General features: G+C 37.2%; 1 protein-coding gene across 2 annotated transcripts in view; it reads left to right on the top strand.

Moving 5' to 3' along the window:
* Positions 1 to 15,480, top strand: part of PAX5 (paired box 5) — a 261,003-nt gene that overhangs the window by 90,878 nt on the left and 154,645 nt on the right. For both annotated transcript variants that reach the window (XM_081318426.1, XM_081318427.1), the window contains exon 6: positions 4,798 to 4,973. In XM_081318426.1, coding sequence (XP_081174552.1) covers positions 4,798 to 4,973 — 176 coding nt within the window. The remainder of the gene's footprint in view (positions 1 to 4,797; positions 4,974 to 15,480) is intronic.

The following is a 15,480-nucleotide window of genomic DNA, read 5'->3' as shown; positions in this document are numbered from 1 at the left end:
TTACTGAGTTCTAAAGATTGTAATTTTAAAAAATTAATAAAACCTATAAAAAATCCTTCCAATAATTGCCTCTCTACACATTGGCTAATCAAACTATTTTTCATTTGAAACACACATATACAAGAGTTTTCATTACAGACTGGTTACTGTTTTTCCTGGCTTGACCCTCATCGTAATCCAAGATGGAACTGGTTCTTTCATCATTTTTGAAGATACTTTCCATTATACAAGAATTGTTGTTCATAGAAATGTCATCTCTGCTGTACTCTGGAAGTGATCTTCCTTTATTGTAAGCTAGAGAAACCTGGCTAGACGATGCACTCCAAAATCACCCAGGGCCACAATAAAACATTACTATATACAATAAAAATTAAACCATAATTATGTACTTTTCAGAATCTTACTTTCCATGATGGCAGCCTCTTCCTTGAGGTGTTGTAGTCAGTCAGAAGTTATTTGGAAGCTCTTGGGCAGGACAACATGCCATTTGCCCTCATTTGGGGTCTTTGCCATTTCACAACTTGGAGTGACAAATAGCCTTTTTTCCAGTTCTGATGTAGTGATATGTGGGGATGACCTTGGGAGACAGGAGGAAGATCTGCAGCTTAGGCAATGGTCTGATAAAAGGCAACTTAGTCCACAGAACGTACCCTCTCTAGTTTCCCAGAGATTAAGAAGAGAGAAGAGAAATACTTTCAGTCTTTGCAAGATTCTGTTAATGTAAATTTACAAGTAGGATTAGTTAATCTGGGTGTGCTTCTTGTATGGTCTTCTTTGCAAGACTGACACCTGGAATTTGATTCCTTTGACACTTTACTGATGTCCCTGTTGGTTTTCAGGAGTTGATTCAAGAAAGTTGATATTCTGCAACATGTAGTTCAGCTTTTCGTGCAAATTCATCCATATTTGAGCAAGTTGAATGAGCCAGACCCATAGATTGTCTAGGCACAGCATGAAGGAAATGTGTTTTGTTAATGCAGTTTTAAGATTTCATGTGGACCAAGCACAGTGACATGCACTGATTCAACCCCAGCTACTAATGCTTGCTCCGTCAGGTCTTTCTCTTAGGAGTTATGGGCCAAGGAAAGCGAGGTGCATGAATAAATGAACAATAATGTGCAATGTGCTGTGAGGTGTATTGTCCTTTTTAAAGTGTCCTTTCCCCCTTCTCCCCCAAAAGCTCAACTATGTACAGTAGCTCAAGGAAACACTAAAATTTGGAACTAGTCAGTTGTTTGTTTCCAAATGTTGCACCAAGTCAGGTCAGGGCTTCGTTGTTGCTCATGGTTATTTTTTATAACTTTGCCCATGTCTTTAGGACATCCAGTGGGACAATGGGTCAGTTATTGTTTGACTGATCTTTAGAGCACACATGTTCTTTGATGTTGTTATGATTTTTGCAGATTGCTGCAATGCACAGAGAATATCAGTACTGGACTATTCCCCTCCTCCTCGTCCTCCTCCATTTGAAAAAAAAATCAAACTAATTTACAGTTTACAAGTCTATATCTAAACAACTTTGTCAGACTAATTTGCCTTAGTAGTAGAACTGAATTTTTTTTGTTCAGGTACCATTCTGGACCTGGCATTTTTTTTCAACATGAGTTTAAAGTTTATAAAGACATTTGATTGTAGTGCATATTAATAATACCATATTCTGTAAATTGTAAACAACTAGTAGGCATGCCCCAAGAAAATAATGGGAAATGTTTGATTTCTGTAAAGCTGAAACTGATTTTTTCTTTCCATTCATCAGAATTATGTAAATGCATAACTTTAAAATCCAATTGCAAAATATTATTGATTTAACCTAAAAATCTAATACAAACATTTACATGCTCTGCTGAAAGAGATACTTGATCTTTTCTAGCTTGCGGTGCCTTCCAGATTTTTAATTTTTTAAGCTATGCTTGACTGAGCCCAGTACTTGTTCTGTGAGGCATTACATAATTTGGAAAAGTTATCAACTGTAATCATGAAATACATATACACATACATATATACATGTATATATACATGTATATATACATATACATACACACACAAATATACATGTATGTATATATATGTATATGTATATACTGTACATTCACATAGATACACAATTTCTATGTTTAGACTTGTTTTATTCCAATTGCAAGACAGATTGTAGTTTGGACTTAAAAATATTAATGATAGCTAAATGCTTTTCACTATTATATGAAAATGTATTGAATGTAGTTGGAAACTTACCAATTCCTTTACAAAGTCCATATACAAATATACTGTATATGTTCCATACATTTGCTTCTGAATGAAGGCTGGACCCAAACAAGATTCTTTGTAGAGTAGATGACTTCTTCATAGTATTGCTGTTGTGAGTCACATTTTCCTCTCCCACAACTGCTACAGCAGAAATCCTTCTATGTTGCCTTTTTGAAACTTTGGTCTAGCTTCTTAGAGTGGAATCTACCACAGCTTTCAATTGTTTCCAGCAGTGCTTTTTTTGTAAAAGAAAAAGGTGCCGGAACTCACACATGTCATACAACCTGCCTTGCCTATCCTACAAGGTTCCATCCAAAAAAGGTGCCGGAACTCCGTTCTGAGCGTTCTATGAGAAAAAAAGCCCTGCTTACAACTACTGTAAAAACTTAACAACTACTTAAATGCGCTTGGGGTAGTGGTATTGCAGTGGGCAAGAGGAATGAAGGCAATGAATGGCCACTGAGCATGTAAGAAAGACCAAAATTGCTGATACAATTTGTGCAATATTCAGATTATAAATAGGCATAAGTGGTTGGGTTCCATTATGGGGAACCTGGCTGTGTCTGTGGTCTGGCCCTTATAGAGCCATGCTTTTCTTGGGCTCTAGGAACTCATTTAGCCTGAAGGCAGCTTTCAGCTTCATCGGTAAGCAAAGACAAGCTCTCTCCAAGTTAACATATTGAGTATTGCACATTTTTCTAAAAAGTTAACTGTTTAAAAGCAGACAAAGGTGAACGTTTAAAAAAGCATTAGATATCAATCAGTCCATTGAATCTTTAGTGCACAGCAGTGCTTTTTTTGTAAAAGAAAAAGGTGCCGGAACTCACACATGTCATACAACCCGCCTTGCCTACCCTACAAGGTTCCATCCAAAAAAGGTGCCGGAACTCCGTTCTGAGCGTTCTATGAGAAAAAAAAGCCCTGGTTTCCAGCCATTTTGCTTTGCTTCCCTCTGGTTTCTTGACGCAGTGACTTCAGTTTCCTTTCCCCCTTTTTCTTCTCAACATTTTTTCTTACTTCCAAATGATTTGTTCCTTATGATCTGTCCTGCCAGTTACTCCTGTGGTCTGTTCCCTCTCTGAGTTGCCCTTCAAACAGCGGTTGAACAACTTTTTTCCCAGCACTTTAACTGGATCATATCCCAACCATTTTATTGGCCTATTAAGAACACACAATCTTAGCTTTCTGAAATATTTTTCCATTGGTGGAAAAGACAAGTGTTTTGAACTTCAGGATTTGCATACATAGAAACATAGAAAACTAATGGCAGAAAAAGACCTGGTGGCCCTTAGAGTCCGCCCTTTGATTTTTTTATTTGATTTTTTTTTTGTTGGATGATGGACATATGTTTATTCCAAACATGTTTAATCATCAATAATCATCAGAAATCATCAGTTACTACTGATTGAACCTCTACCTCTGCCGGAAGTTGGTTCTGAGCTTCCCCTAGTCTTTCTCTGAAGTAATACTTTCTAACATTACTTTTGAACTTACCTCCTGTCTCTGAGGTTATGCTGCCATATTCATGATTTTTTTTGCTTAATATTGAAAATACTGCCTCCTAGAGCCTTATTCACACTCTTAATATATTTAAAAGTTTCAGTCATGCCCCCTATTTTCCTTCTATCATCCAGGCTGTACGTATTCAGTTTCTCCTATCTCTCCTGATATGCTTAGCCCCTCAGACTTTGCACCATTTTTCTTGATATGCTAACAATATACTATATACTATATAAGAGTGAGTGGAAAACTCATCAGCATTGTTTATTTTCATCACTTAATAGACACTTCAACCAAACATTACTTTTTCATAGAAATTAGAAAATCCTTACTCTAATGCAAATACTTAAAAAGATGAGTTTGATGTGTTTATTCCACCTTAGATTTAAGCAAATCTCTCTTGTCTCTCTTTTTAAAAGTCCACTCATTTTTTTCAGATCACTGGCCAGATACAATTTTTTGGAGCTAAAGATATACCAGTTTGCCTTCCACTCTTTAGAGATATTTTCTTAAACTGAAGCAGCAATTCTTCATTACTTTTGGAATGTAGATGGCTACATAGCAGAAAAGAAGTATTTGCCATTGCTTATTTTTTATTACTGTCCCCGAGGAAATGGAAGTTACTGTTCAACAAGAGCTTTGTGTTGAATTTAAAGAGGCCTGTATTCTTTTATAAGAGTACATATAAACAACTTGATATTTCAGTATAATTTACAAGAAGAGATATTTTGTGATTTTTTTATTGACTTTTAACTACCATTATGTTTAATTAAATATTTTCTGCATCAATTCCTCAGCAGCTGTATGATCTCTTGCACCATTTCTCCATAACTCTTCAGGGATCAGTCTTATGAATATAAACACATAAATATAAAACTTACAAACTCACACCGACAAAAACACAGACACACATACATTCATAAAGGGAAGTATGCTGTGGTAATCTTTATTTATATGATAATATGTTACTCTTTTAATTTCAAATGAAAAATATGCTTTAATTGCTGTAGTAATATTTATCTGTCTCTGCATTTTTTTCCCCCTTTTGGAAAGGTATTCAGGAATCTCCTATACCAAATGGCCATTCACTTCCGGGTCGAGACTTCCTTCGGAAACAAATGCGGGGAGATCTTTTCACTCAGCAACAATTAGAAGTATTGGATCGAGTTTTTGAAAGACAGCATTATTCCGATATCTTTACGACTACTGAGCCCATCAAACCAGAGCAGGTAATATTTAAAGCTTAGTTTTTGGCATCAATTATTTCATATTTGTCACTTACAATACGATCTCCAACATAAGTTTTCACTGAATACTTTTAATACTTGGAGAACCATATTTGGAAACAAGTATTATCACTTTCAGTATTATCATGTTCAGGTTTTTTTTTTTTTACTATTCATGAATTAATGATTGATACTGGGAATCTGAAATTCATTCTTTCAACTGTACACGTAGTGTTACTGTAGAAAAGCATATGCAGGAGGAGAGTGAGGATGCAAGAATTCCCATTAGTTCATGAAAAATTAAAGCACAAACAAAATGCATGGTAAAAATAAATTAAATTAGAGTAAAGGACTCCTACTGCAGAATATGAAGGGGGAGTATGTGAGTTGTTGTTTTTTTTTTTTACAAAAAACCTCTATGCGATCCAATGTTGATTTGTGTTTCACATATGTATTAAATTTACCAGGACAACAATACCTTTAAGTCAGAGTGTTCAGCCCTGTTTGGGATAAGGGACCAGTTGGGATTTTGTTTGGTCCAGATTGCTGCATATTCTGAAATAAAATAGGAGAACAAAAACTAAATTTGTTCAACTTAGATTGAAATAAATTAAGTAAAAATGACTTCTTTTTTTGTGTATTTCAATTTTTCTCCATCTGACAGATTTTAAAAAAACAGCTGGTGACCTTACCTAAGGACTGAGGGTTGGCACATCAACCCTTCATATATAACACTGTTTTTCCTTGTTCTTGCACTGAACTTGAGACCATGATCCTAAATATAATTAAGCATCCTTTAATGTTCACTGGCATCTGTGACACAGATTTGTCTATATCTCTTCCTGTCAATCATTTGTTGTGCTGTTCCCATTCCACTGTCTTCTCCCCTTTTCATCCTAAATTATTAGATGAAAATTGTAGAATGAATGATAATATTAGAGGTTCTTCCAAACAGGGATTATCTTTTAAGGTAGCTTCCATATAGATATCTCTATTGTACAGAATTTCCAATATTTTCCTCCTGATCTTTGAATCAATTATCTGTTCGTTGTCATCCTTCAGCATACCTATTTGAGGCTAGAACCTCTTTCTGAGTTTGAAGATGCTCTGGAAGACTTTTCTTGTATTTCTTCATCTATTTCCATCCTCATTGACTTTACAGATGCTGTAATATTGCTTGTTCTCTCTTCTAACAACTCTCTGAAATTTTTTGTCTTAGCTTGCATAAGTAGCAGTAGTATTTATTTATTTATTCAATCAATGATCAGCAAATTTAAAAGAGCAGTAACAAAATGAAGCAAATTAATATGGAATACATATTAAAGACAAATCACATAGTGATATTACATTCACATCTCTATTACCATATTAATAATCAGCTAGTCAAGCAATGATAAATTTAAAAATGGAAAAAGTATAAAATAGAGTAAATATACTGTAGAAATATACTAATTAAAAATAACTATCTAAAAGTGATATTAGGCATAAAAGTGAGAACTTCTTAAACCAATTACCTCTTTAGCCATTTTTGTCTTATTTTCATTACGGCAACACAAAATTTGGCTACTGCCCAGGTAAATGTTGGATAAATGTTTCTATTTAGTTTTTATTGTTTTAAAATGTTTTTATTGTTTTTATTGTTATTTTTTTAATTGAGATGGGCAGCTATAGAGAATGAATGAATGAATGAATGAATGAATGAATGAATGAATGAATAATAGTGGGTTGTAAATCCTGGAACAAATAATTCAGATAAAATATGTCTGAGCTTATATTATCAAAGAAATGGTAATAGAATCATTAAAGAAAGGATGCTAAAAGAGAAGCAAAATGAAATGTGAATGACAAAAATTAAAATAATGTTGGAGAAACAGTGGCAGATAACAGTACAATTATCTCACTTTGAGTTATCCAGTGGTGTATTGTTCTGTGGCAAGTGGTCCCATGTCAAGTCGGCTGGGGCAAGCTGGGCAGGGCGAACTGGGCAGGGCAAGCTGGGCAGGGCAGGCCAGCCATGATGAGTTGTTCTAGACTGATCCAGGTTGTTTTCATCTGTTTCTTGGTGTCTGGGAGGTTTTTTTATATTCATCCTTAACAACTTCTCTGATTTCATTTCACCATTTTTTTTTAAATTCTGTATCAATGAATTTCCTGAGTTTAGGTCTTCAAAGCAATTCAAAATGTTCCCCTTGAAAATAGTGGTCATATGCTTAAGACCATATAATGAACACTGGAAGCTTTATTCTTCCACTATAGTTTGGCTTGGAGCTTGCACACGGGGAGTTTGTGTAGATTTCATAATTAGCTCCTGGCCACATCTTTGCAGTTATAACTGAGCTCTTCCATCTCCTTGTACCAATAATATAGTCAATTTATATTTGTTGAACTCTGTCTTGTGACATCCATGTAACATAGGTATCGTTTTGATTGTTTGAAGAATGTGTTAATAGTTAAACAGATCATTGGAATGGCAGAAAATAAGATAATTCTCCTACCTCATTTACGTTTTTTAAGCTATAGAATCCAGCTACATTTTCTTTTCTTACTATTTCCAGCTTGGACATTTCAGTTACCATCACAAGCAGCACATCTTGATGCATTCTCTGTTGATTTCAGGTTGAACTTGATTATAACACCTGTCAACTTACCCTTTTTCTGCATCCATGGTTAAAGCATAAATTTGAATAACTGTCACATTGAAAAATTATCTGAGTAGTCTAATTGATTTTATTCAGTCATCGGTTACATTGCATCTAAGTATTCTTGTTTCTTTTCATATCCTGGATAGCAAAGTGTCCAATTCCAGTGAACTTCCATTTACTGATGCCTTTTTTAGTCAATGTGTGTCCAATTCATTTCATCTTTCACACTATTGAGCTTCCTTATGATCATGCTTCGTATGTTCCATGTTCCCATTTAATTCTGTCTTTGCCACTGTGGACCTTCTTTTTCTGTATGGCATCATCAGCCATTAGACATCTTGAAGGCTCATAAACATCATTAGTATCCCAACAAATCCTCAGCCATCTCTTAGTAGTATGTTGAATGCCATTCAACTCTAGCTGCCCACCATCCATCACTACATCATCAATCCCTTTATATTCCAGCCATGTGGCTCTCTTGGTAAAACTGAAGAATGTTTACCACAACCTCTTCCCATACAGTATGAAATCATGCCTTTGCTGTTATCTCTAAAGTGGTTGTCCAACTTCAACTTCTTCCTATATCATTGGTGTCCAATATAAATGCCTGCTTTAGCTGGGCAGCTGGCTGACCTTCATGCTTTGGTTGACCTTCTGGGTGAATATACTTTTGGTATAAACTCCCATCATTCTTCACTCATCCATCCCAGGTACAACCCCCTCCATGATGAGACAGGATAGCAGGACTTGAAGCATTATTTATTCAATAACCATAAATAATGAGAAGTTTAGAACAGTCTTTTCAAAACCCAATTTGGGGACATGGCAGGCCATTATTTAAATGAGAATGCATAATAGATGGAACCAGCTATCTGTAAACTCTTCTTTTGAAGTTAGTTTTTGAGCCAACCTCACTCTCTGCCAGGGTCACTTTTTAGATTCTAGCAGCAGCATTATTTCTGCAAACACTCTCATGTGTGGCTACTTTTGTGTTGCTGCTTATAAGAACTTTTATGAAATTCTTTTTCATACCCATGATGACTGAAAATGGAACAAGATTCTCACACCGCTTAGTAATATGCCCAACAATTTTTCAAGTAAAAATCAAACTTTATAGTCTTTGTAGACTTTCTACTTTTGAATTATTATGATTGGTTATACGGTCAGCCTGATGTTTTGATTGGATTTGGTATTTTTTATCCACCTATCAATTCCTTCCCAAAGAATATTTAATAATATTATTAATATTAATAATATTACAAGTACTGTCAGAAGATATATGCTATTACAAGTAAAGCTGCCTTTTGCAATTGATTGATGGTGATTTTGTCAATGCCAACCGTATTCAAATGGTGTTCCCAATTGTTTTGGGGCTGCAGCCAAGGCACATATTATATTTATATATTTATATTTTTTATATTTATTAAATTTTTATACCGCCCTTCTCCCGAAGGACTCAGGGCGGTGTACAGGGCAATAAATATTAAAAAACAAAGTACAAAAGTTAAAAAACAATTAAATAATTTATGCCCAATCTATACAATAGTTAAAACCATATTAAAAACCCAACCCCAACCCCATCAGACCAGGCCGGATTGCTCAAATAAATTTTTAGATCCCGCCGGAAGGAGCCAAGGTCGGGGGCCATCCGGAGCTCAACCGGCAAGCGGTTCCACAGGTCTGGCGCGCCCACAGAGAATGCCCTCCCCCTGGGGGCCACCAGTCGACATTCTCTGATCGGAGGCACCCTGAGGAGGCCCTCTCTGTGGGAGCGCACTGGACGGAGGGAAGTTGACGCCAGCCGCAGGTGCTGCCGTAGGTAATCTGGACCCATGCCATGTAGGGCTTTGTAGATCATTACAAGCACCTTGAATCTCACCCAGAGGGCAACCGGCAGCCAATGCAGCTCGCGGAGCAAAGGTGTAACATGGGAGTATCGGGAGACTCCCAACACAACTCGCGCGGCTGCATTCTGCACCAGTTGGAGCCTCCGAGTGGTCTTCAAGGGCAGCCCCATGTAGAGAGCATTACAGTAGTCCAAACGAGAGGTCACGAGCGCATGAGTGACTGTACACAAGGCATCCCGGTTCAGATAGGGCCGCAACTGACGCACCAGGTGAACCTGGGCGAAGGCCCCCCTAGTCACAGCTCCTATATGAACTTCTAAAGAGAGCTGTGAGTCTAGGAGGACCCCCAAGTTGCGCGCCTTATCTACGGGGGGCAATAGCTCACCCCCTATAGCAAGAGATGGAGTAATCTGAATTACTATTACTATTGGTACTATCTCTGTTTTCTTTTGCTGCAGTCATTCTAGTTTTATTTGCTGGTCTCTATGTTTTGTGATTTTTCTCTAATTCTTTCTCTTCCCTCTCTGCTGCCTCCAAGTGTGGCAATCTAGACTTTTTTGTCTTTCTTATCAACAATTGTTGGGATGTTGTATGGTAGATGCTTATCTGTTTAAATTCTAAGATCTCAGAGCACGTTAGGGTCTTTATTTTCTATTGCTTCTGTCTGTTTTGTGGTCCCACCAGTTCTTGCTTGCAGGCAAAGCGGTTTCTTCAGCTTCTTTACAGGGGCAGCATATGTTGTCTGTTGCTGTTTTCTCAGTTCTGGCTTTATATGCATTTATTCTTAAGACTTGGTCTTGGGCAGCCAGAATTATCTCTTCTGTCTCTTTAGTCAACTTTCCTGCTGTTTACCATTGTTGGTATTTTTGTTATCTGCTTTGCCTGCTATTTTTTTTTAATGTACCGGCCATGTAGGTGCTCTCGCCCCTCCTGTTCAACATCTATATGAAGCCGCTGGGAGAGATCATCCGTAGCTTCGGGGTGAAATATCATCAATATGCTGATGATACCCAGCTATTCATCTCCACCCCGAACCAACCCAGTGATGCCCTCGATGTGATGTCCCGTTGTCTGGAAGCGGTACAGATTTGGATGGGAGAAAACAGGCTTCGACTCAACCCGGCCAAGACTGAGTGGCTGTACATACCGTCATCTCGTTTAGTCCAAGAGGTTCCATCTCTGACTATAGGAGGAGAGATGTTACCTCCCATTGATAAAGCACGCAATCTGGGCGTCCTCCTAGATTCACGACTCAGTTTTGAAGATCACATTGGAACCGTGGCTAGGGGGGCATTTGCCCAGATTCGTCTTATATACCAATTACGCCCCTTTTTGGACCGAGATGCCCTACGTACAGTCACCCACGCACTCGTTACCTCCCGTATTGATTACTGTAATGCTCTCTACATGGGGCTGCCCTTAAAGACCACCCGGAGGCTTCAGCTGGTGCAGAATGCAGCTGCGCGGGTTGTGATGGGAGCTTCCCGATACTCCCATATTACACCCCTCCTGCGGGAGCTGCATTGGCTACCAGTTGCCCTCCGGGTGAGATTTAAGGTGCTGGTACTTACCTTTAAAGCCCTACATGGCTTAGGTCCGGGATACTTGCAGGACCATCTGCTGCCGGGAACAAATTCCCATCGTCCAGTACGCTCACACAGAGAAGGCCTCCTCAGGGTACCGTCAGCTAGGCAATGTCGGCTGGCGACCCCCAGGGGGAGGGCCTTCTCTGTGGGAGCACCAACCCTATGGAATCAGCTCCCCCCTGAGCTTCGGATAGCCCAAAACCTCCAATCCTTTCGCCGCGGCCTCAAAACACACCTGTTCCACCAAGCTGACCTAGACTGACAGGCATCTTAATTAATTTATATTTAGTATTTTTAATTCATTTTTAAATTCTCTAATTTTTTATTGCACTGATGTTCTCAATTTCATTTATCTTGATTTATGCACTTATTATATGTTTTATTGTGAGCCGCCCTGAGTCCTTCAGGAGATAGGGCGGGATATAAATCCCATCAATAAATAAATAAATAAATAAATGTAATTCTTTGCCTTGCAATGCCTCTTTTTTCTTCTTCATCCCACCTTTATTATTTTTAATAAAGAACTCAGGGAGTCAAACGTACTGATGCTCCTCCCTCCTCCTATTTTTCCCACAACAACAACCCTATGAGGTGGGTTGGGCTGAGGGAGAATGAATGGCCCAAAGCCATTTAGCTTGTTTTCCTGGTTAGGCTAGATCTTGAACTCATAGTTTCCTGGAGTTTGTATGAACGATATATAAACACTCCTTTGCTGTTGTTGTGTTTGTTGTTATGGTTGGTTGCACCACCATCCCAATGCTTAGATAGAATTGCCATTTTTATCCACCTATTGAGTCCTTCCCAAGGATCTGGGATAGACCCATGTTGTTTTTTTGACGATGTTAGAGGTATCATTGCAGGATGTAAGCCGTTCTAAGTAAAATTGCCTTTTGTAATTTACTGATTATTATTATGCCTGAGTGTTGGTGCCTGGCAACTGTCTGGAAAACTAGTTTTCTTGGCAAGTTGTTTTGTAAGTGATTTTGCCATTCCCTGCTTCCTAAGGCTGAGAGAGGGGGACTGGCCTGAGATCATTCAGCTGGCTTCATGCCCAACGCAGGACTAGAACTCATGAATTCCCAGTTTCTATCAAAGCTCTCATTTGTATTTAAGAACCCCATCAGCCATTCAAGGAAATATTTTCATTGATTTTATTAAGTTTTACTCACAAACATTGCTTTTCCATGAAATGAGACTTCTTTAAATTTATACTAAGATTTGTACTAAGCACAGATATTATTCAAAATTATAGTATTCTGAAATTTAAAGGATCAAATGAATGCCCAGGAAAGGAATTGATAACTGTAGTTTGTCTTACTTAAATACTTTCCTTTTCATAAATTTGAGATTCTTTTAAAATTTCACACACTTCTCCAAATCTAAATGGTTTGGTTTATATTTTGTCTATATTAATTAATGGACAGTTTCATAAAATATAGTTATGGGAATCATTTAAAATTTTATTACGGTTTCGATTCAAAAATGAAAAATTATTGTTTCCTTAATAAGTTCCATACTTTTCATAGAACTAAAGAAAATATTAAAATATTGTCACAAGGATATTAATCTAAAGACATCTTATTTTCAAATGTGTATGAAATTACAAGGTGTAAAATGTTTTTATATGCTGTTGAGTGGAATTTATTTTGCTATTGTTACTGACAAAATATAAACAAGATTCTAATAGCTGTTTTTACATTAAGATATGTTATTTTAATAGTAAGTACTCAGGTTTATATTTTGGTTAATCTTCCAGTTTGTTATTGTATGTTATCATATAGGCAAATTTATGTAGGAATAAATTCAATTAGAATTAAATAAATATATAAACAGCATACTTGAAGAAATATCAGAATATTTGCTACACATTCCCATTATGTAATTCAGAAATGGTGTTCATAAGAAAAAACAGGCTAGTAGTTCATGACAAAATTATATTACACAGATACAAGAGACACAGCAACATAATGGTTCCTCAGAAATTCTGTTGGGTTATTCCAGAGGCAGGTTTTTGTGCATCCCAGATTTGAAGAGGAAATTAAAGAAATGAGATTTCAGAAGTAGGAACCACAATTTTATCAAACTTGGCTGGATTTCATGATTTAACTTAATAGCAATAGATTATAAACATACTCTCATACCTGATAAATATTCACATATTGACTGACTTTTTATTTACATGATAGTAGATTTTGTTTGCATTTTCTCTATTTTGTTTATATATTTTAGAATTATGTTAACGAAACTACCTGATGGTGTAAAACAAAAAAATAAATAAACTACTTTTCCATTGCTCTGGATTTTAAAAATGCTTCAGGCCTTTTTGCCTAGGTAATGATTCCTGTCTATTTCCACCAAAATCATTTTCCTTACTGTCTGCAGACGCATCTAAGCATTAATCTGCAGTCTTTCTAATAATCCATGCCTTTTGATCTATAGTAAGGATGAGGGGAATTCTCTTTGGATTTAACAACTTTGGGAAGTCAGCAAGGCTGCAAACTGCCATAAGGATCACTGCATAATGAAAGAGAGGACCATACTTTACATCATTTTCTATTGTGAAATTAAGGTCAATGAAAACTCTTACATCCTGTTCAGGAGGATTTTGCTAACATTTTCTTTGCTTTGGAAGAAAAATACCCATTTCTATAAGAGGAAAAATAACAGAAGAAAAAAAATACTGAAGACAACTTGGAACAGTCATCCTTCAAGGCAAAAATTATCATGAGTGCTTGATTGTTACATGTTGGAAATAGATACAGTATGTAATGATTCTCTTTTATAACATAAATTCCTGTACTTATTTTTGTGTAGTTCTTTGTCATGGTGCCATGGTGCTTCTGTTATAGAAAAGGAACAAGAGTTGTTTGAAGTCCTGAGGCAATGTATGTGTGAGAGCAACAGAAAGATATATGTTAGCAATGTGTTTAGGTAGCTGTCTGTGCATTTTGAAGCAAAGTGCTTGTATCTGGACCTTCCTTCCTTCCTTCCTTCCTTCCTTCCTTCCTTCCTTCCTTCCTTCCTTCCTTCCTTCCTTCCTTCCTTCCTTCCTTCCTTCCTTCCTTCCTGTTGTGTAGTCGGTTCTTTGCAGGCAATAAGCGAGATGGAAGGTTGCAAACAGGAACATGCTTTATTGAGGCAAACAGGAACAGAACTGAAACAGAGGCTGCTGCGCAGCTACTTATATGGTTGGCCACTAGGTGGCAGCCAATAGGTTTAAAGGAACCCATTCCCGCCCCAAATCAACCAATGATCTTCTTGGAGACAACAAGTCTGGCTTAGTGAGTGACCGTTACACAGACACACCATTGAACACCATTAAACAGCATTCAAACAGACATGTGAATCAGTTCAAGTAAAATCCCAATACATTACCCTTCCTTCCTTCCTTCCTTCCTTCCTTCCTTCCTTCCTTCCTTCCTTCTTTCCTTCCTTCCTTCCTTCCTTCCTTCCTTCCTTCCTTCCTTCCTTCCTTCTTCATTTCCTGTGTGAATATTGTGTGATGAATCTTCTTTATCTGTGATTGAGTGTTGCTCAGGGTGCCCTATTCAATGCAGCCATGAGCCACCCATGCCATCATCTTGTATTATCTTGTTGATAGCTGGTTACTGATGTGGGGATCACCATGGACAGTAGAATTGGTAAATTCATAGACTGCTGTACTGTTCATCCAGGCTCAGCAAGGGTTGATCATGCATACTTGGCTTTCCATTCCTATTTTTGCAATGTTATTGTTATTATTAGTGGAAGAAATATTTATAATACTTCAAGTTGCCATTTGAGCAAAGAGATAAAATTCTGTTATGAAGAGCTGAGTGGACCTGGAAAGGGCAACTCTTATACAGGTTTTCCATGTGAAGGCTACTTTTTACTATTTCTCGATGTCTTCTGAGGCATTCCATAGATGTGGATATCAGCTGTTAGAATGCACATAGTTCACAAATAAAGTAGCTGAATTAACATACACATTATACGTAATAAATATATCTGTCCATTATCTTTGGAATATCAAACATTCATAAGCTACTTACAGTATATTTCTGGGTGTTGATTTTTGGTTTTACTAGTTGACATTTTTACTTTCAGAAAGGTAAGATGTTCCTGGGCCACAAAACTTTCTTGATTACTTTCCTCTGGAAAGAGACCACTAGAAGCATTCAGCATTTTATGCAAACTGGGCTTATTTACAAATAGACAGGTGAAGAATAAGCGGAATCACAATTTGTTTACTTTGATAACAACAACACATTCAGTACATCACACGTAAGAGCTACATAGAGATGCATCTGTTCTGCAGAGTGTGCAGAGTTCAAAGGTCACACAATCCCCCCTGTTGTCACAAAATCCCCCCTCCCAATTTGCCTACATTGAAATTTAAACTCTCTTTTAAACTCGGTAGCTTCTATTGTATACAAAAATAAATTGAATAATTTTT

This window comes from Vipera berus (genome assembly GCF_964194415.1).
Source record: "Vipera berus genome assembly, chromosome: 2".
Lineage (NCBI taxonomy): Eukaryota > Metazoa > Chordata > Lepidosauria > Squamata > Viperidae > Vipera > Vipera berus.
This window is presented reverse-complemented; position numbering and strand designations above follow the sequence as displayed.